The following is a 20656-nucleotide window of genomic DNA, read 5'->3' as shown; positions in this document are numbered from 1 at the left end:
GCATCAGCAGGCGGACTCTCAACCACTGCGCCACCAGGGAAGCCCTTATATATCTATTCTTTTTCAGATTCTTTTCCATTATGGTTTATTACAAAATACTGAATATAGTTCCCTGTGCTAGACAGTAGGTCCCTAGTGTTTACGTATTTTATATATAGTAGTTTGTATCTGCTAATCTCAAACTGCTAATTTATCCCTCTCCTCCCCTCCTTTCCGCTTTGGTACCCATATGTTTGGTTTAGACACATTCTTCTAAGTAGTGATTCTAACCATAGTTCAGTGGTCCCTGAAACCTAACTCAGGAGCTGATTTACACAGAGCAAAGTGGGCCCATCTACTCCTGACCTTCCTTCCTGCCCCCTTCCCTCCAGTCAGCCAAATTTGGTGGCAGAAGGGAAATAACATTTTTTGAGACCCACTTATAGACCTGGCACTTAAATTATCTTCCCAATGGATAAACAACAAGGTCCTCCTGTATAACACAGAGAACTATATTCAATAGCCTATGATAAACCATAATGGAAAAGAATATTTTAAAAAAGAATGTATATATTAATATAACTGAATCACTTTGTTGTACAGCAGTAATTAACACAACATTGTAAATCAACTGCATTTCAATAAAAGAAGTTTTTTTAATTATCTTCCCACAATGCCATACAAAGTATAACCCTTCCTACCTGTGCAGTGACCAGAGTGAAGTCAATTAAACCTGATACCACCTCCCCCAAACTGATGGTCTGTCCTGGTGGCCAGGCCCATGTTTGATTTAGGAGTACGACACTCAAGGCTCCAGGCAGGCAGCTGTAGCCCCCAAGCCACTGACCAGGGGCAGAGCTGCTCTGATCAGAAGTGTTCCTATGAAGTTGTCCAAATTATGGGCACCAAGCGCAAGTGCATTTGATTTTCCCCTGGAAATTTTGGTGTGCGCTGCTTTGACTATTTTTACAGTAAAAAGCCAAGGTACTTTGGTGGGGGGTGGGGGGTGACAGGAATCAAACTAGCCAAAAGCGCTTTTGAAGAGTGTGTCGTCAGTTAGCAGATTACACTCGTTCCAGAAGCCCTCAAGTCCACTGCAGCAGGGGAAAGTCCTTGGACGTTACAAACTGTTTCTGAATGCTTGGAAGCACTTAATAAAGATGCAACTAGGTCCACCTTTGCACCTTGACTGAGAATAGAAAGCAGGTCCCCCAAAATTTCATTCCATGGAGTGATGATGGCTCGTCTGGAAGGCCAGACAGTCACTGGCAGAGGCATCAAAATCCTTCCAGTCCCAGGACTTCCCTTAAAAGTGGTTAAGACTCCATGCTCCCAATGCAGGAGGCCCGGTTTCGATCCCTGGTCAGGGAACTAGATCTCACATGCATGCCGCAACTAAGAGTTCACATGCTGCAACTAAGGAGCATGCCTGCTGCAACTAAGACCCAGTGCAACCAAATAAATATTAAAAAAAAGTCCTTCCAGTCCCAAGTGACTGGGGCCCAAAACATCACAAAGATGTCTCAGAAGAATGTAGAACGTATTCTAAAGGGACGGAAAGGATGGGAGAGAGGAAAAAACACAGAAAGAGCTGGAAAACTTCACAGAAAGGGAACGGGAGGGCAATGATACAGCAAGTCAGCTAAAACCTCTGAAGATGATAATCTCACCTGCTCTCTTGAGCGATTACATGAATGATGGCAACTTGGCATCAGCCAAAAGAGTGAGTCAGAAAACGCAGACCGGGCTTCCCTGGTGGCGCAGTGGTTGAGAGTCCGCCTGCCGATGCAGGGGACACAGGTTTGTGCCCCGGTCCGGGAAGATCCCACATGCCGCGGAGCGGCTGGGCCCGTGAGCCGTGGCCGCTGAGGCTGTGCATCCAGAGCCTGTGCTCCGTGACAGAAGGGGCCACAGCAATGAGAGGCCCGCGTACCGCAAAAAAAAAAAAAAAAAAAAAATCTAAAAGAAATAAAGAAAACGCAGACCAAGGTCATCGGTCACAGGTCATTCTGAAGAGACTCAGTGATGCTATTAACTTAAATATTTCCTTAAAAAATCTTGAGAGGGGTTTCCCTGGTGGCGCAGTGGTTGAGAATCCGCCTGCCAATGCAGGGGACACAGGTTCGATCCCTGGTCCGGGAAGATCCCACATGCCGCGGAGCAACTAAGCCCATGCGCCACAACTACTGAGCCTGCGCCCTAGGGCCCGTGAGTCACAACTACTGAGCCCGCGTGGAGCAACTACTGAAGCCTGCATGCCTGGAACCCATGCTCCACAACAAGAGAAGCCACCACAATGAGAAGCCCGCGCACCGCAACGAAGAGTAGCCCCCGCTCACTGCAACCAGAGAGAAAGCCCGTGAACAGCAACGAAGACCCAACGAAGCCAAAAATTAATTAATTAATTAATTTTAAAAAAGAATATATGTATATATATGTACAGCTGAATCACTTTGCTGTACAGCAAAATTTAACACAACATTGTAAATCAACTATACTTCAATTAGGGAAAAAAAAAGGAAAGAGAGTTTGTTGATGGTTGTATAGCCTGAGAGAAAGCTCAATCGGAAGGGGGGAAAACACTCACAAGTAAAAATGGCTGACTTAGAATGAGGAATCCAGGGAATTCCCTGGCGGTCCAGGGTTAGGACTCCGCGCTCTCACTGCCAAGGGCGCGGGTTCAACCCCTGGTGGGGGAACTAAGATCCCACAAGCTGCGGGACAAGGCCAAAAGAAATTTTTAAAACAGAATAGGAAATCCAGCTTTTCCCAAGTGGCCCCTTTGTACCTGTCACTCAACCTGCAGCCCAAGGCAGGGCCCAAGAAGGTCCGGTAGTTTTAAATGAACCATGGGTTTCTGATGCCTTGACATCTGGAGCCCTGTGAACCCTGGGTAGGGTGCCCCTCCCAGGGCTGGCCAATTCCTAGGGATAGTCAATGACTAGCCTAGGGTATGCTTTTCATATGCAAACTAACCTAGAGTCCATACTCCAGTCCATCCCCTGCTCTATCAGGTTTTCACAGAACGTCACACTCCACCAGTCCCCTGCCCTAATCACTCCAGAGCGGGGTGGGTACCAGACACCTAGGGACAGCCTTTCTGCCCCAGAGCCAATTCTAAACCTGCTTTCTCTGCCTCACCCATTCCTTCCCCTAGAGACCACCAGAAAGGGTCTCGCCCAGATTCTCCCCTCATTCCCTCTGCCTCCTGACTGACCCTGGTGCCTCTCCCTAAGGCCCTCCACGTGGGAACCATGAGTAACAAACTGTCTTTCTCATGGTAATGTCTCCTTATCTTTTGGCCTCACAATGCCTGAAAAATAATAAAACCTCCATTGAAAACAGATCGGGACATCCCTGCGTCATCAGGTCCCCAGGGGAGCAAAAGGAAAAGCACAACGATTCAGGGTAATGTGGAGGCTGGATTCAGATTTACAGCAGCCAACCTCTGAACACATACCAGCACGGCAGGACAGCTGATGTGTCTTCTCTTTAAATTAATCCCGATGGAGGTCAACTCTATTTAATGTGTGGCTTCACTGATGCTGCATTTGTTCTCATATTATAATTTCTAATATAGTGTTTCTGGAGGTCTATGAAGAAATGTTGCCTGCCATCAGTAAACAAAGGATGTTGCAGCCTCAGCCGCTGCAGTCACCCCCCAATAATGCACCCCGAGGAGACTCAGGGTGAGAAAGTATAGGATACTGACCCTAGGTAGCTAAGGTGCATACCAAAGGAATGATTTCAATCAGCCCAGACTCTTGCATCTTCCCATACATAGAAAAGCGTTAAATTCCTTACCTTGAGGTGTCTGGTTTTCTTTAATTTTTAACATAATTCTTTTTTTTTTTTTTTTTCTGCACCACACAGCTTGCAGGTTCTCCGTTCCCTGACCAGGGATGGAACCTGGGGCCCTGGCAGTGAGAGCACTGAGTCCTAACCATTGGACCACCAGGGAATCCCCTTACATAATTCTTAAGAATATGTCATTCCTAGTTCATTGGACCCCGTGGAATTAGATTGTCTAAGTATTCTATCTTAATTTAATTAAATAGTCCACCATTGCTTAAAGCATAACTGACATGTGACACGACCAGGAGACCTTTGAAACATTAAAAATCATTTCTCTCTGCTGAGCTGTGATAAGAAATCTGTACAAGGAAGCTCCTATTTATTTCAATAAATGTCGGTCTTAAAAACAAAGAAATAGGGACTTCCCTGGTGGCACAGTGGTTAAGAATCCGCCTGCTAATGCAGGGGACACGGGTTCGAGCCTTGGTCCGGGAAGATCCCATATGCCGTGGAGCAACTAAGTCCCTGTGCCACAACTACTGAGCCTGCGCTCTAGAGCCCATGAGCCACAACTACTGAGCCCTCGTGCCACAACTACTGAAGCCCGTGCGCCTAGAGCCCGTGCTCCGCAACAAGAGAAGCCACCACAATGAGAAGCCCACGCACTGCAATGAAGAGTAACCCCCATGCGCCGCAACTAGAGAAAGCCCATGAGCAGCAACGAAGACCCAACGCAGCCAAAAATAAAATTAATTAATTAATTTAAAAATATATATGTTATAAAAAATTATTTAAAAAATAAACAAACAAATAATAAAACCAAATCAATAACCAAAACCCCAGCTCACTTCTTAGTATTTTTATTAGCTGATGAATTCATAAATGAATTATGAGGAGTTGACATCTGGGAAAACATTTGTTCCTTAATTTCTGGGTTTTTTATTTAAGCTTTGTTGTGTGGTTTATAAAATCCTTTGCTGAGGAAACATTTCCAAATTTTATGGAGCCAAAATAAAGTATCCTGGCACAGCAAAAACAAACAACAATAACCAATACCTCAGTTAATTCTCAAGACAACACCTGAAGTTGTTCTGTATTTTACAGAAAACACAGTTGACAGGTTCGGTAACTTGGGAAAGAACAGAGAGCCAGGAATTGAAACATGGGTGTATCCAGCTCCAAAATTCCTGGCTTTCAATCTGTCACCAAGTTTCTAAGAACGGATAATTAACAGCATTATCCTAACTGGTGTTACCAACAAAGAGAAAGTTTGTTTTGTTTTGTTTTGTTTTGTTAATTTACTAGCACATGCTGGATATCCTTCATGGCTTTACGTAAGGATCTACTTCATGCTTTTCATGGCTGCATATTCTACCAAATGAAAGTTCCCTGTTCAGTAAGTTATTTGGGGGCAATATGACGGTTGGATTCCCACCTCATTCCTTCCATACCACAATAAGTGCCAAAGTATGAAAGACCCAGGTTTGGGGGTGGGGGAGGAGGACATTTCTAAAAAACAAGTGAATAAAAAAAAATTTTTTTAATTTTTTAAAAAAAGGAATTCCAGTAGTTAGGACTCGGTGCTCTCACTGCTGGAACTGGGGTTCAATCCCTGGTCAGGGAACTAAGATCCTGCAAGCCACACAGTGTGGCCAAAAATTTTTTTAAATTAAAAAAAAATTTTTTTTTTTAATTTAAAAATTAAAAAAAAACCACAGGTGAATACTATTAAGATCTTAAAGTGCAGAAGGTCTTTCCCAAATGGGATGTGAAACATTAAAATCCAATAAGCCTGATCACATAAAAATATATTAAAACTTTTATTATGTAAAATAAAGAACAAGCAAACAAATGAAAGAAAAATGAATAAAATAGATGAAAGTGTGGGAAAATATTTCTAACACATTATCCCACATATGCAAAGAGCCCTTACAAATAAATTAAAAAGGATGAAAACTCCCACTTGAAAAATGGGTAAATCAGATGAAAGGCAAAAAAGCACAGAAACAATCAAATCAAATATGAAAAAATATTCAGCATCATTGAGGAAGTGAGGAAAGTATTGAGGAATACCTTATATTTTCCCCACTAATTACCAAAGGTTAAAAAGTGTTGGCAAAAGGATAGAAAAATGGACATTCTCCATTCATTCAAAGAAGTTCTGTGAGCCAGGCACTGTATTAGGACTAGCAGTGAACAAGACACCCAGGTCTCTGCCCTCTGGGAGTTTATGTTCCAGGTGTGTAGGGATGGAAGAGCAATGGTGAATAAGGAGGAAATAAACAATTATTCAGATAGTTATTGTTCGTAAAACGACAAACTGGTGCAACTCCATTGACGCTATTGCATGGCAATACGGCAGATGCTATCAAAATGTTGTGCCGGCCATTCTATTTCTACATATTTATTCTACAGATATTCTCACTCCTGTTTAAGCACAAAGATATGTGTACATGGATGATCACTGGAGTGCTGGGTGTAATTATGAGAAAAAGGGAAACAAGCCTAATGTTCCTCAAGAGAACAAATTACACAACACCCATACAATGGATCACAATGTAACCAGTAAAGATCAGCTTTTTTGTTTGTTTTTAATGTACCCACATGGAAAGACTTTGAGGATACACTGTTTGGTGGGGGGGGGGGGGGGGGACAAAGTTGCTAAAACAGTACACATAATATTATCTCATTTCTCTTACAGAGACACACATTCCTATAAGTGCGTATGTGTGTGCACCTATATAATTAGACATACATTTAATGTATGACGAAGAAAACTTTGGGAAGTGGGATTATGGGAAGCTTTTTAGAGTACAAATTTCTGTACTGTTTGGCTGTTCTGTTTAACAAGAAGTATGGGCTACTTTTGCACTCAAACAATAAGGGAGAAAGCATTAAAAAAAAAAAAGTAATGTATGTAAGGGTCATTTGGTTTCCTCAGTTTATATTCCCAAACTTCAGGCTAAAAATTAATCTGGAAAGAAAACTTCAGCTAAGCAGGAAGGATAACAAACAAAGTAACTAATCTTTTGCCTCATTCCTTAAATTCAGAGTCACTGATATAATTGGGGAGAGGGGAAACTATGCGGCGTACCATTTGCCAGACATTTGTTCTTCACTTAATTTTCGAGGCAACGCACAAAATGCTACCCGGCTCAATTCCACAGGTGAGGAGCCCGAAGATTTGAGAGGTTAAGTGATCCCCCTAGAGCAGAAGCTGCCTCAGTTCTAGGATCTGGGAAAACAAGACTTCCCGCTGGGAGTTCTTATCTCCTGACCATTCCCTCAGGTCACGGTGGGCGGAGGCATGGGGAGCGGGGGTGGAGTAGGAGAAACTGTAGGGTTTTGGGTGTTGTTCAAGGAAGCATTTTCTCCCGGCTCCATTTCGGCTCCTTCCTGGCCTTCTTCCCTGCAAGGCTCCTACGCGGCCCCTCAGAGCTGCACCAGGCGTTCCAGGCGGCAGGCATGGCCCCTGCAAGTGCTAGCCTAGAATCCTGCCTGTAGGGAGCCCTAGGAAAAGCGGGTGCCTGCCCCTCCCAGAATTCCCTTTACGGTCACATCAATGCTCAACCACTCCCCCCAAGCGTGCCAGATTTCACCCCTCTGGGCCTGTAAAATGAGAATAATACATTTTAGGGGAATTACTCAAAAGAGAATACCAGGGACTTCCCTGGTGGTCCAGTGGTTAAGACTCTGTGCTCCCAATGCATGGGGGCCGGTTTCGATCCCTGGTCAGGGAGCTAGATCCCGTGTGCCGCAACTAGAGATCCCTCACACTGCAACTAAGACCCTGTGCAGCCTAAATAAAGAAAGAAAGAAAGAAAGAATACCATAAAGTGCTTTGGGAATTCTAAAGGCTAGGGTCCTCACCTTGCAATTAGAGTAACCCCTAACACAACAACTCACATCTTGTAGGGGTCCAGCACTTTCTGTGATCACAATTTTTTTTTTTTTTTTGCAGCACGCGGGCCTCTCACTGTTGTGGCGTCTCCTGCCGCAGAGCACAGGTTCAGGACACGCAGGCTCAGCGGCCATGGCCCAGGGGCCCAGCTGCTCCGCAGCATGTGGGATCTTCCTGGACCAGGGCACGAACCCGTGTCCCCTGCATCGGCAGGCGGACTCTCAACCACTGCGCCACCAGGGAAGCCCCTGTGATCACAATTTTAAAAACAGTATTTTAACGTCCTGCCTAGGAATGTCTCCTGCAGGTTACGTCTGTTATCTGGTTGTACAGTGAATGAAGAACTAACAGAAAAGGTCAGCAGGCCTTCCTACCTTTAACCTATTCCAAAGCTACCACCTTTCAGTTCTAAGAGGTACAATTCTTAGTTCTAGAACCAACCCTGTGTTAATCTTTCAATTAGGAAAAGAAAGGATTAAAGTAGCAAAAAATAAAATAAAATAAAATACATCAAGGTCCCAATTTCATGGCCATGTTAACTTCCTAATAGGACTAGGGGAAACGTGTATCCACTTTACTATTAATAATAGCTAATATGTGAGTTCATATAAAGTGCCACACACTGTTTTCAGTGCTCTTCCTGCATTAACTTATTTTAGCTACATAGTAGCACGTACCTCGTAGGGATTCTATTTCCTTCCTCTTACACATGAGGAGTTGGAAGCACTGGGAGGTTGTTTAAAGGACGTACCCAGGGAGGGCTGCCCAATAGCTCAGCCTCAGCAAGGCAGCGGGAGATCTTGGCTATCTGGTCTACCTCTCTAGCCATATACATTCCTACTCCTCCTCATGTTCCAAACCCTAGTCATACTGAATTGCTCAGGATCCTTCATAAACAGTGTGCTTTAACTGCACCCACACCCTACCCGTTCCTGCCTTTACACGTGGCTTTTCTCTCTCTCCCTGAACCATCCTCTCTTTCCAAAGGACAGGAAGTTTTATTCCATGAATGAATGAACATAAGGCTGTTGGAAAAATCCATCACTATATTTAAGATCGAAGAGTTGCTTTGGTAGGAAATTCCGAAGTTTTCTCCATAACAAGCCATTCTTGCAAAGCTGTTCTTATCTCAAAGCCAGAATTGCCTACACAGATTGCCTGGGGTCCTCTTTCTTCTGATCTCCCTGACTCTCCCACCACCTTACCTACTTCATCCCTTGCCTCCGGCTCCAGCCTTCAGGAAACATGTCTCCACAGTGACCTTCGGCCACTGACAAAGAGGTTGGCCTGGGAGTTCGAAGACCTCCATTCAACAGCTGTCTACCCCTTCACCTTAGGACTCCATTTCAGGGGAAGAGCACGTACTTTGGTTCTCAAACCATTTTCACTGTATCCAAAACTAGCCGTTGGGCTTGGTGATAAGACACCCACAAGGAACACACCTTATCCAAGCCATGATGTGAGGGCACTGGTCTGACACTGCACTGAAAAATGAGCATCCAATGGTTTAAATGACTTTTTCATTTACAGATCCAGCATCCCTTCCATGTCTTTGGAGAACCTTAAACACATCATTACAAGAAAGAAGACATGGGATGGCCTCAGAGAAATAGTGCCCTAAACGTCATAGAGCCAACGCAATAAGCATTAAACACTTAATAGCAAACTTTTTAATTAAACAGAAAGGTTTTGACTGTTGACTGATATGTCAAAGCTCCTTTTCTTTTAAACTGATGCTTATTTGTCATATGACACAGGCATAGAAGCTACTTTAAATAAGGTACATTGAAAAAGATATCAAGTACAGCATTACTGATAATAGCAACAAAAAAAAAAGAGAGAGGGGAAGAGAGAGAAAAGTGAAATGGAAATAAAGTAAATCATGCTTATTTTTAAATTTTCTGAATATTTACAGAGCATCTACTATCAAGGCACCAAGCTTAACACTTGGGATATAATGTTAAAAACATAGACATGGCTCTGCCCTCACAGAGCTTCCATTCTATTATGGGAGACAGACACTCAAGCAATTACATTGTATATTTCATCCCAGCAGTTAAGACAATAATCAGTCCTAAGTAATAAAAGAAAATAGTGAAATATTACGTAGACATTTTAAATGATGTCTAAGAGGTTTTATAATAGAAAATATTACAAGAATAGTTTAATAAAAGAAACAACTTTATAAAGTATATGATCTCATAAATATTTTTTTAAAAAGTATAGAAGGAAGATTCAATGCTTGTAAAATCCATCTGTAAGAATAGGTGACTGAGAAAGGTTAAGAAGAATGATAAAAGGAACTTCTACTCCCAAAAAGGGAAACATACTTCCAAGCTACAATTAGTTCAGCTAGAAATGGGGCAACAATCAGGTGTACAGGACAAACATCTACACATCTGTTTCTGGACCCATAGTTTAGAATATGGCTTTTTAAATGTTTCGAAAGTGGCATTTAAACCAGTGAGAATAAGAGGTAAACTAGGCATTAACTAGTAGGTCAACTATTTAGAAAAATAAGTAAACTTAGACGTTTACATCACAAACTCCAAATGTAACGTATGAAAGTATAAATCCCACTGGTAAAGCTGGGAGAAAAAAAGAAATACATATATTTTATATAGTAATAATCCAAAATCATCATTAAATGACTAATTATCGTTTCCAAAAGAATCCCAAGCACATTGCAATGTTAAAATTTAGAAACCATTACATGAACTTTAGGAAACCACTAAGCTGATTTTGGGGTGGGCAGGCATTCTAACCATAAAAGGAAAATCATTTTAGAAAACTGAAAGACTTGACAATAGATGTTGAAAGTCAATTTCTATCCATGACATACATCTCACACCATAAATATAGTTATCACAAAATAAATATGGTTAAATGGTCAGGGAAAAAATTGTTTCCAATATACGGCAGCTAAAAGGTTAATATTCTTCATTTAGGGTATGCTCTTACAATCTGTGAGACGGAACCATCCCAATAAGAAATGTGCAAAGAACATGAATTTAACTGATGGAGAAGTTTAAAAAACCAATAAATATATTTTAAATATTCAACCACATTAGTAATGAGGTTACATTTAAATGCTAGTTTAAGATTAAGCCCTGTGGGGACTTCCCTGGTGGCGCAGTGGTTAAGAATCCGCCTGCCAATGCAGGGAACACAGGTTCAATCCCTGGTCTGGGAAGATCCCAGATGCTGCAGAGCAACTAAGCCCGTGCGCCACAACCACTGAGCCTGTGCTCTAGAGCTTACAAGCCACAACTACTGAGCCCACGCGCCTAGAGCCCGTGCATTGCAACAAGAGAAGCCACCGCAGTGAGACACCCGCGCACCGCAACGAAGAGTAGCCCCCTCTCGCCGCAGCCCGCGTGCAGCAATGAAGACCCACCGTAGCCAAAAATAAAATTAAATAAAATAAATAAATTTATTTTAGGAACATATTAAAAAAAAAAAGAAAGACCTAAAGCAAATACACTAAAGCAAATGCACTAAAAAGACCTAAAGCAAATACACTAAATTAACACAGGGGCAACTCTTTCTGCCTCTTTTATCTTCTCTATATTAGCAAAGGATAACCCTTTTAAAAAGACCTAGTGTGTTGACTGCCAAACGCTGTTGAAAGTTGACTGAAAGAACGGAGGGATGGGGTGGAGAGAAGGTAGGTGGGGCAGTCAAAGGCCTTAGAGATGGGGGAGGGGGGAGGCGGGCGAGCTGGGCCAGCAGCTGGGCCTCTGACCCCAGGACGGGCCAGGAACAAGAACCACCCCTGACCTCAGCTCTCTGTAAACCTCACCCAGTTTCTTCATGCTGCACTTAGGCAAGAGAGCAGAGGCCCAGAGGGGAAAACCACTGCTCCAAGACATACAGGTTGGTAGCGTTTGACCTTCTGTGAAAGAGAAAGGAAAATGGCCAAAGCCATTCCGCAAACAAGCACAGACACACAGAGGCATTCTTCCACACGGCCAGCTCACCTGCCGTCAGCGGTCACCAGCCTCGGCAAAGGGAACACAGATCTCAGGGCCTGAGCCAGGCACCCGAGAGCCGACTGAGCTCGGCTTGGCGACCAGCTGAGGCCCCAGAGCCCCCCACAGGGATAAGCATGCCCTTGCCCTGGCCACGTCCACAGGCCAACGCCGAGCCACCTGCTGATTCTGAGCTGGTCCCTGGCCCAGAAGCTGGCCAGCTGAGCTGTCAGAGGTAAGCCTGATGGTCAGGCTGGACTTCCGCCCCCGGCTGGCTCCCCAGGTCGGGAAGCCAGAGTTCTGCAGAAAGGAGGCCGCCCGTGGAAGATAAACTGCAACCGCACTGTCATCCCCTGCCCTTCCAGAAAGTACTGCATCCCCCTGCCCCTCGGCTCTGCCCACTTTAAACACAGGGGCAACTAATCCGCTGCACGCCAGGGCGTCTGAGGTGACCCAGACGGGAAGGGCAATAAACACAGGCACACAGCATATAGAAACCACAAAAACACCATCGGTTAGGCCACTGGTCCACGGGTCCTGATAAAGGACATCAGAAATGGAACAGGCACTTCACACGCCTTCATCCTCTCAAACCTCACAAAATGACGGTTCTCGTTTCACACGTGAACACACTGAGGCTCAGAGGAAAAGTCAAAGAGCTGGGAAGCGCTGGGGCTGGAAAGCAAAGTCAAACGCCCGTGCCATCTCTCCCAGGACGCGCTTGTCCCCATCGCCACAAAGGGCTCCTGCCTGGCACGTGTGGAATCCGGCCCCTGGGCTGCGTTAGGATGGGCCTTCCCATCACTGCCGGGTGCAGCTCCAGAAAGGGCAGCTGACCTTGTATACCAAAGGTGCTCAATCTACGTCCGGGAAAGGACACCGGGTGTGGTCCCAGCAAGTAGTAATTATAAGTATGGTTGCCAATCACTGAGCATCATCTGCTCCCTGGAGGGCCTGTACGAGGAATGTGAACCTTCACTCATTTGGCCTGAGTGAAACACAGCTGATGTGTCCATTTCTCAGATGAAAACACTGAGGCTCAGAAGTCTCGCAGCTAGGACACCAGCGCTCCTTTCCCAAACCCCAACTCTCCCACCACCCTGACAAGGTAACAGGCCCAAATGGGTCATTCAGGTCAACTCCCCACTCCTGGGCGGTCTCCCCAGCCCCAGGCTCCACCCCGGCCCGGTGCTCCAGGACTACCTTGGTTGAGGTAGGTCAAAGTCTCTTCGTGCAGCTTCACAGCTGGGGACGTGGCGGCACACAGCACATACTGCAGGGGTGGCAGGCGGGCCTCGTTCTCGGGGGACAGCTGGGGCTCCTCCTGCTTGAAGATGGGCAGGGCGAGGACGTCGCTGCAACACAGGAGGGAGGGGTCAGGAGCAGGGTCCCCGGAGCCCATTCGCAAAGACAGGGCCATGTGGCCAGCCCTGGTGTCAAGGGCAACGCAGCCCAGCATGGTGCAGCAGGCGGGTTCAGCCTACCGCACCGCGTGTCACAGATACTCTAAGATGCTTTCCAACGAGGGAGACCAATCCTGGATGATTCTACTTTCACGCCAAGACCTTCGAGAGATTGATTCAGATGCCGCCTGGTTGCCATCCACAAGAGTCTGGCTTTTAGAATAAGAGCCCGAACAAAATTTTTAATCTTTTTGAATAAACTGTCCCAGTTATTGGCCACTTCTCAGACCAAGACAATTTCCTGTCCTCCGGACTCTGGAAACCATGCAAATGGAGAAACTGCTTCACCCACCCAAACTGAGACAACCCTCCACCCTTCTAAAAAAAAAAGGACAGCTGGCCCATAAGCCCTATTTTAAGGGTCATACTAATATCTCCTAAACGCAAAACAAGAAGGACCTTGGTTTCTGTTCAGTTTTCTTACCCAAATGGAAAATACTGAGATGCTCAAAGATTCTTTTCCTCCACCTCTAAACAAAAATCCCCATCAGATCCAAAAAATCAGCCTAGGACTGGATAACTTGTTTCTGGATGTATTTCTTAAGTGCCTTCCCAAGGAAAAGAGAAATCCTTGAGAACATGAAGGACCTGAAAGCAGGAGAGACTTGGTTACGCTCTCTGGATTACGAACAGATTATGGCACGGACACCCATGCCAAAAAAGTGCCCGTGCCCTTATCTTAATAACCCTCTACCCTCGGAGCATCCTGGGTTCTGAATCAGATTCACTGACCCCACTTCACTATATAAACAGCAGAGTCACTGGTATAATCTGCTCCTCAGACAGCACCACAAACGAGTAGTTCTAAAACACAGACCCGGCACACACCCCAACATGTCGCAACAACTCTCAGAAGGAAAAGTCTGGCTTGGGGCTCACGTGGAAAACCTCCCCTGTGGGGGGCCAGCCCTGCCACCATCCATGGCCCTGGCTCTCCCACCCCACACCTTCCTTTGCCCAGACCGGGGCACACTCCCAGCCCAAGAGGTTATCTAGGAACAGGGGAGAAGCAGGCAGGCGTGCTCCCCGGGCGATTGCATAATTTTGTGTTTGCCCAGACCACGTTAAGTTAATAATCCATGGGCTGGTGCCTTTAAATTTAAAAAAAGGGAGGGATGCAGGGGAGGAGGGTGGGTAAGAGCCATCACTCAACAGTAACTTGTTTCAAGCCTGGCATCCTTATTTGCTGAGCAATAAAGTCACCAGGACATGAAACAGAAGGAGGGAAGAAGGGAGTACAGGCCGCTACCTGGGAAGGTGAGACAACTTGCAGAGGTGCCGCTCAGTGAGGAGAGGACCAAAAAGAAAATGCACAAACTAAACAAAAGGACAAGACCTTCGCTCTAGAGCCAGGGGGACCAGAGGCATATTCACTGACCCTCACCTTGGCGTTCACCGAGGTCAACCTCTCCAAGGGTGAACACCCCAGCTTCCAAGAAGTGAAATTAAAACAGAGTGTGGGGACCTCCCTGGCTGTCCAGTGGTTAGGACTCCACGCTTCCACTGCAGGGGGCGCGGGTTCAATCCCTGGTCGGGGAACTAAGATCCCGCATAATGCTAGGCATGGCCAAAAAAAAAAAAAAAGAGTGTGGACCAACATGCTTTTTAATCCATGCTCCCCAAACGACCTTTCACCCCAACTCGCATCCCACCTCACCCCGCTGAATGCAATACCAAACTCCTAAAAGGTACTCCCCAAAATCCCATCTCCGGAGCAGGGGCACCTCCCGCCCAAGAGGAGAATTATTCCCTAAAAGGATGACATTTTCGGTATCCAGGAAGTTTTAAATACACTCACGTCTCCACTCAGGGTCACCTCCAGACTTAGTTCTAATCTATGGCAACATACCGAATGGCCACAAACTATAAAATTCAGGCAAAATCACACCTAAAACTGCATGGCGCGGTACAATAAATGTATCCCATTGTAGCATTTCAAGTAAGCGAACAGACACAGCCTTCTGCCAGGGATTAACATCTGCCCAGTAGGGGACTTGCCTGGCGGTCCAGTGGTTAGGACTCCACGCTTCCACTGCAGGGGGCACGGGGAAGTAAGATCCCCGCGAGCCGCAAGGCATGGCCAAAAAAAAAAAAATCTTCCCGGTGGGCTTAACATCCCCCAGAGCAGTCTCCCTCTGGTGACATCACCATGGTCTGCAGAGAAGCCATCAGTCCTTAATTAAGACCCTAGACTTCTGCCATCCCCTACCACTCTGGCCCATGATAAAACACAGCAGACACATTACATAAACCCAATCACTCCTTTGCCTTCTGAAATGGGGATGCCTTCGGGGACGACTACTGGACAAATATCTATCAAAAGCCAGGATTTCCAAATCACCTGTACTGCTAAATCTGACTTGAAACTTCTAGGGACCAAAAATAAAAATGAAATGAAGCATGCAGGACGGGCTCTCACTGTGGGGCAGCCTGTACCAGCGACTTCCCACCTAGGTCCCACAATTCACTTTCTCTGAGCTCACACCAAATGCCCTTTGGGTTAAATTAGGCACATTTCATAAACTGTGACTAGGATGGAAATAAAGACAGGCTACAGCTGGTTCAGGCGAGTTCAGAAAGTGAAATGACCGCCCATTAGTACCCGGCCAGCTGCACAACAGGGAAAAACAATCCTCCAGGAACTGAAGCTAACGGAGGTGCCACTTCCTTCAAGGGGACAGGGGAGAAAACTTTGCAAGACAGGCAGGACTTACTTTTCCCTTTGAAGAGCACTAGTCAAATCCCTGCGGAAGAAGAAAGATTTCCATCAAGGGCAATCAATGTGCGGGCCTCGGGCCTACACACGCAAGACCACCTGGTGGGAGGGGGGACCCTGTCCCTCCCAAGCCCCCGCCCGCCCCCGCCGGCCCGCGCGGCCCAGCGCAGGGCCGCGCTCGCCGCTCTCTCGCCCCTCGGCCGGAGCAAGGACACTGGAGAGGACGCGAGGCTCGGAGAGGGACCGGGCGGAGAGGGGCAAAGAGCAGGGAACTAGACTCCCCGGGATAGGCTCCAGACCGACGGCAGGAAGTTTCCTCTTCTCCGACGCGAGCGGGGAGAGGAGAGACAGGGAGGCGGACGGCCCCGGAGAGGCTGCGGCCAGAGATGCGCGCTCTGCGCCCGCCGGGGTCGTCGGGGAAGCAGCCCCTGCGGGCACCAGACTCCGCAAACCCGCCTCCCGGGGGGGTCCCCAACTCTGAGCGTCGGCTCCCGCTGGGGTCGGTCCGTCGGTCCCAGGCGGGACTCTGGGCGGGTCTCCCTCAGTCCCCCAAGGGCAGACAGAGGGGAGGCGGGAGCGCAGCGGGGGCGCTCCGGACCCCTGGCCCGGCCGCCCCGCTCCCGGCCCGCAGACCCCGGCCCAAGCCCCTTACCGCAGGTAGCTGCCGGAGTTGTGCTGGTTGTAGTGCTCGGGCTGCGTGTGCCAGAACAGCATGGCTGGGGCTCCGAGCCCGGCCCGACCCAGGCGCGCGGCGGACGGGACGCGGGGCGCGCCGACCTCTCTCGGTCACCTGCCAGCAGCACTCCCGACCGCTGGGTCCGCCCGCCCCCGCGCATTTATGGACAGCCCTGGGGGCGGGGCCTCAACCGGACCCGCCCCCAGGCCGCGCGGCCGGGAGATGGCTCCAGCGGCCGCCTCACCTGGTGACCCGCACGGGCGCGTCCTCCCCGGGAGCGAGCGCGCCTCCAGGGCGGCGACCGCGAGCGGGCGGCGCGGCCGCGGGCGGGGGCTGAGGCCCGGGCTCCATCCCGGCCCCCGGGGCGGGGCCCAGGTAACCATCACCGCAGCCCCGGTGTCACCGACGCGCCTCCTCCGCGCGCCCATTCGCGCGGCCCCAGGGCGGGTGCCCAGGGCGGGTCCCCAGAGCGGTACCGCGGTTGGGGAGAGGCCGCTGTGAGCTTGGATGTCAGGGACCCCTACCTTGCTCTGCCTGACCCCTTCCCTTGCTCTTGCTTTTTCATAGCACTGTGACACTCTCAGAAATCGTATTTTGTTTTGTTGTTTAATGTACGCTTGTGTATGGACTGTCTGTCTCCAAGAGGGCAAGGCTGTGGACTCTCTAATTCACTGTTCTATCCCCACCGCCTAGAAAAGTGCTTGGGACATAGTGAGTGCTCAATAAATATTAGCTGAATAAATATTTTTAAAAAGAAATGCATCAAGTGAGTAATCAGAGAAGGCTTCCTGGAGGACGCGACCTTGAGCTGAGGCCTTATAGATTCAGAGGAAATGCCTCTGTGAATATCCGGAGGGAAAGTGGTTCCAGGCAGGGCAACAGTAAGCAAGGCCCTGCGGCTGACCTACTTTGGTGTGGCCTGGGGCTGGGTGACCCAGGGGAGAGCTTAGGAGGTGAGGTGGGCACGGTGAGTGGGGCAGATCAAAGAGGGCCTGGCAGGCCCTGGCAAAGAAGCAGCTGGGCTTTTATTCTAAGTGTGTTTTCAGCAGAGGAGTTGCATGTATGAGCTGCCTTTTGGAAGGATCAGTCTGGAAGGAGTGTGGGCAGTGGGTCACGGGGGTGGGGCAGTTAGGACGGAGTGGAGGTCAAAGAGCCATGACCCACACCCGAGTGACCTTCACACCCCACCCCGTCCCCACGTTGGTCCAGTGCCTGGCACAGAAGAGCTGCACATTCTATCCCAGACTGGTATTCAGAGCAAATAACGTCCCCCAGAGACCGTGGCCCAGAGCTCCCAGCTCCCCCAAGCATGGGGGTGAGTCAAAGCCTCCCTCACCCTGCTCTCTAGGTCCCCCCTGCCCCACTGCAGCCACTGGTCACAACTGGCAACCACTTCCTCTGGGCAGCTCTGAGGGCCCACCACCTCCCCACTGCTCTCCTGCCACTCAGATCCCCCTTCACGGATGGATTTGTTGCACCAGCTACAGGCAGGACTATAAGCAGACAGCCCGCAGCCTTCCGCCCCAGGGGCTCTGTTGCGGAGAGCCTCCTTGCCCAAGGTAACCCCCTGTTGGGGTGACCCCAATGACTACCCACACAAAATATCAAAGTCTGGCCATCTCTGCTGATGGGCTATTGTAAGCTTAGGATCCCCCGCGGGGCCAGTCAGAGCTGTCACGGGACCTTCTTCATACACTCCTGTTTCCTTCCCATCCCTTGCATAGGTGTTAATTTCAAGGGCACCTCCAAATAAACATCCTGAACGCTAAGCTCCGTCTGAGGGTCCATGACAAGTCCGGTGTTCACGTGGGAGGGGCTCTGAGGTGGTGTAGAAACAGCGTGCCCTTTTCTGGATTCCCTCACTGGGCAGATACCCCCAGAGCACCTGCCGCGTGCCAGGCATGGCCCTGGGTGCGAGATGCAAGCTTGCATTCTGACTGGAGAGGCCGGTGGGTGAGCAGCAATGACAGTGCAGTGTGATCAAGGATGTAGAGGCTGCCCTGTGAATTCAAGGGAGGACTTTGGAGCTCAGAAAAGTCTCCCAGGTAGTGTGATGTCTCCTGATGGATGGGCGGAAGTTTGGCCAATCTGTGAAATCAAGGCTGGACGAGGGTCTCCAGCTGAGCACGCAACCTGTGCAAAAGCCTGGAGAAAGGGCATGGGGAGCATGGGAAGGAGACGACCCTGATTCAAGTCCAGCTTTCCCACCTGGCTTTGTCAGGATGTGTGGGCCTGGATTGGGGTAAATGGACCGCATGCGGCCTCTCACGTCAGCATGGTCCTGGGACTTGCTTTGACTGTAGAACTCAGGTGTTCCAGTTCCAGTCAGCCCTAGGAAGCCAGGCAGCTTCTGCCTGCACTCTCCTGGAGCTCTGGACACCGAGGGGAGAGTCCAACCACCCCGCTGGAGAGCAAGGCCCACCAGGCCCCACGCGTTCGGGCCACCAGCAAGGGCCGTCTTGGCTGGGCCAGTGGATCTGCTCCAGCAGACACCGCATGGAGCAGAAATGAGCCACCCACCAAGCCCTGCCCAGAACGCAGCCCTGAGAGCAAACACACAGATGCGGCTTTAAGCCACGAACAGGGGACATGGTTTGTCTCACACCACCGGAGAGATGATTACTGGACCCTTTGAACCTCAGTCTTGCCTTTGGTGAAGGGGAGTGATCAGGCTTCGTTTCAAGGGGGTGATGACACTAAGGGTCAGTGAGCGTAGCCTCTCGGGAATGACCAGCCTTCTCTGTCCCTTGAGGTGACTTCAGACCTTCACTCCGTTCCTAGATTTTGACTCTTTTGTTTCTGTTGATGCTGCACGGCTTGAGGGATCTTAGTTCCCTGCCCAGGGATTGAACCCAGGCCCTCGTCAGTGAAAGGGCCAAGTCCTAACCACTGGACCACCAGGGAACTCCCAGATTTGGACTCTCCTGAGTGTAGGATTGGCAATGCCCTTGGAGACTGCCTCTGAGTCATGCTGTGTGAACAAGGATGCGTACCCCTGCCTGTGACTTGTCATCGTTGCACAGTTAGGACCAGCCTGGGCCCCAGGGGCTCCCAGTCCTGTCAGGAGAAGACAGACGTGCAGGCGATAGCCTATCAGTCTCTCTTTTCATTTTGTAAATGTCCACAGTTCACTTATGGTGGACTTTTTTTTTTTTTTTTTTTTTTGGCTGCGTTTGGTCTTCATTGCTGCGTGCGGGCTTTCTCTAGTTGCAGCGAGCGGGGGCTACTCTTCCTTGCGGTGCGCGGGCTTCTCATTGCAGTGGCTTCTCTTGTTGCGGAGCACAGGCTCTAGGCGCACGGGCTTCAGTAGTTGTGGCATGCAGGCTCAGTAGTTGCGGCTCACAGGCTTAGTTGCTCCTTGGCATGTGGGAGCTTCCCGGACCTGGGATCGAACCCGTGTCCCCTGCATTGGCAGGCGGGTTCTTAACCACTGCACCACCAGGGAGGACTATTGACTTTTACTCTGTGCCAGGCCTGGCGCCATCCCCTGGAGTTTGCCAATGCTGAGAAGTAGGCTTATCACCCCATCTCACAGATGAGGAAACTGAGGCTCAGGAATCTGAATGCCACAGCTGGGTTTCGAGGCCAGAGCTGAGAGTTCAGGGCCTGTGCTCTTTGGTTACCATCAATTCCTGTCCCGAGGCCTTGCGTTTCTTTCTTCACACGAGGCTGGGCAAACGTGCTGGGATCAGAGGTGTGTCTGCTCCTATGGAGCGGCCTGGGGCCCCACAGAGCTGGTGGGCAGGGGTGTTCTCCTGGGGCGAGCCTCGCCCTTGGGCCCTATTATGCCCACAGGCTTGGGGACAGTGGGTTGCAAATACAGAGCGGGCAGCATCCTCCAGCTGGAGGCCAGGCCCGCCCCCGCTGCTGTACACTCCGCCCAGGCAGGGGAATGGGATGGGCCTGGCGCTGGCAGGCGGGAGCCCTCCTGCACTTGGTGTCTGGCCTGTGGGGCCCTCTTGACTGTACCTCGGGCCCTGACTCCCGCTGAGGGGCAAAGCCCCAGGCAGGGAACACACCAGAAGCTCCCATCTGCTGAGCCCTGGCTCTACACAGGCATCAATTTCACGAATGCACTCTCTCCTCTACAGCCCTGCAAGGTTCGCTGCGATTACCCCAGGAGGCTCCAAACACTGGAACGACCTGCCCAAGGCG

The 20656-nt window shown here is 49.1% G+C and overlaps 1 protein-coding gene across 4 annotated transcripts in view; it reads right to left on the bottom strand.

Moving 5' to 3' along the window:
- The window catches only part of TFCP2L1 (transcription factor CP2 like 1), a 63891-nt gene extending 47161 nt beyond the window's left edge, over window positions 1–16730 (bottom strand). For all 4 annotated transcript variants that reach the window (XM_079924457.1, XM_079924459.1, XM_079924458.1 and 1 more), the window contains exons 1-2: window positions 16478–16730; window positions 12850–13001 (exon numbers count right to left, since the gene is read on the bottom strand). In XM_079924457.1, the coding sequence (XP_079780583.1) occupies window positions 12850–13001; window positions 16478–16539 (214 nt within the window). In that variant the 5' untranslated portion in view covers window positions 16540–16730. The remainder of the gene's footprint in view (window positions 1–12849; window positions 13002–16477) is intronic.
- Window positions 16731–20656: the final 3926 nt, after the last annotated feature.

This window comes from Stenella coeruleoalba (genome assembly GCF_951394435.1).
Source record: "Stenella coeruleoalba genome assembly, chromosome: 6".
Classification (NCBI taxonomy): Eukaryota; Metazoa; Chordata; class Mammalia; order Artiodactyla; family Delphinidae; genus Stenella; species Stenella coeruleoalba.
This window is presented reverse-complemented; position numbering and strand designations above follow the sequence as displayed.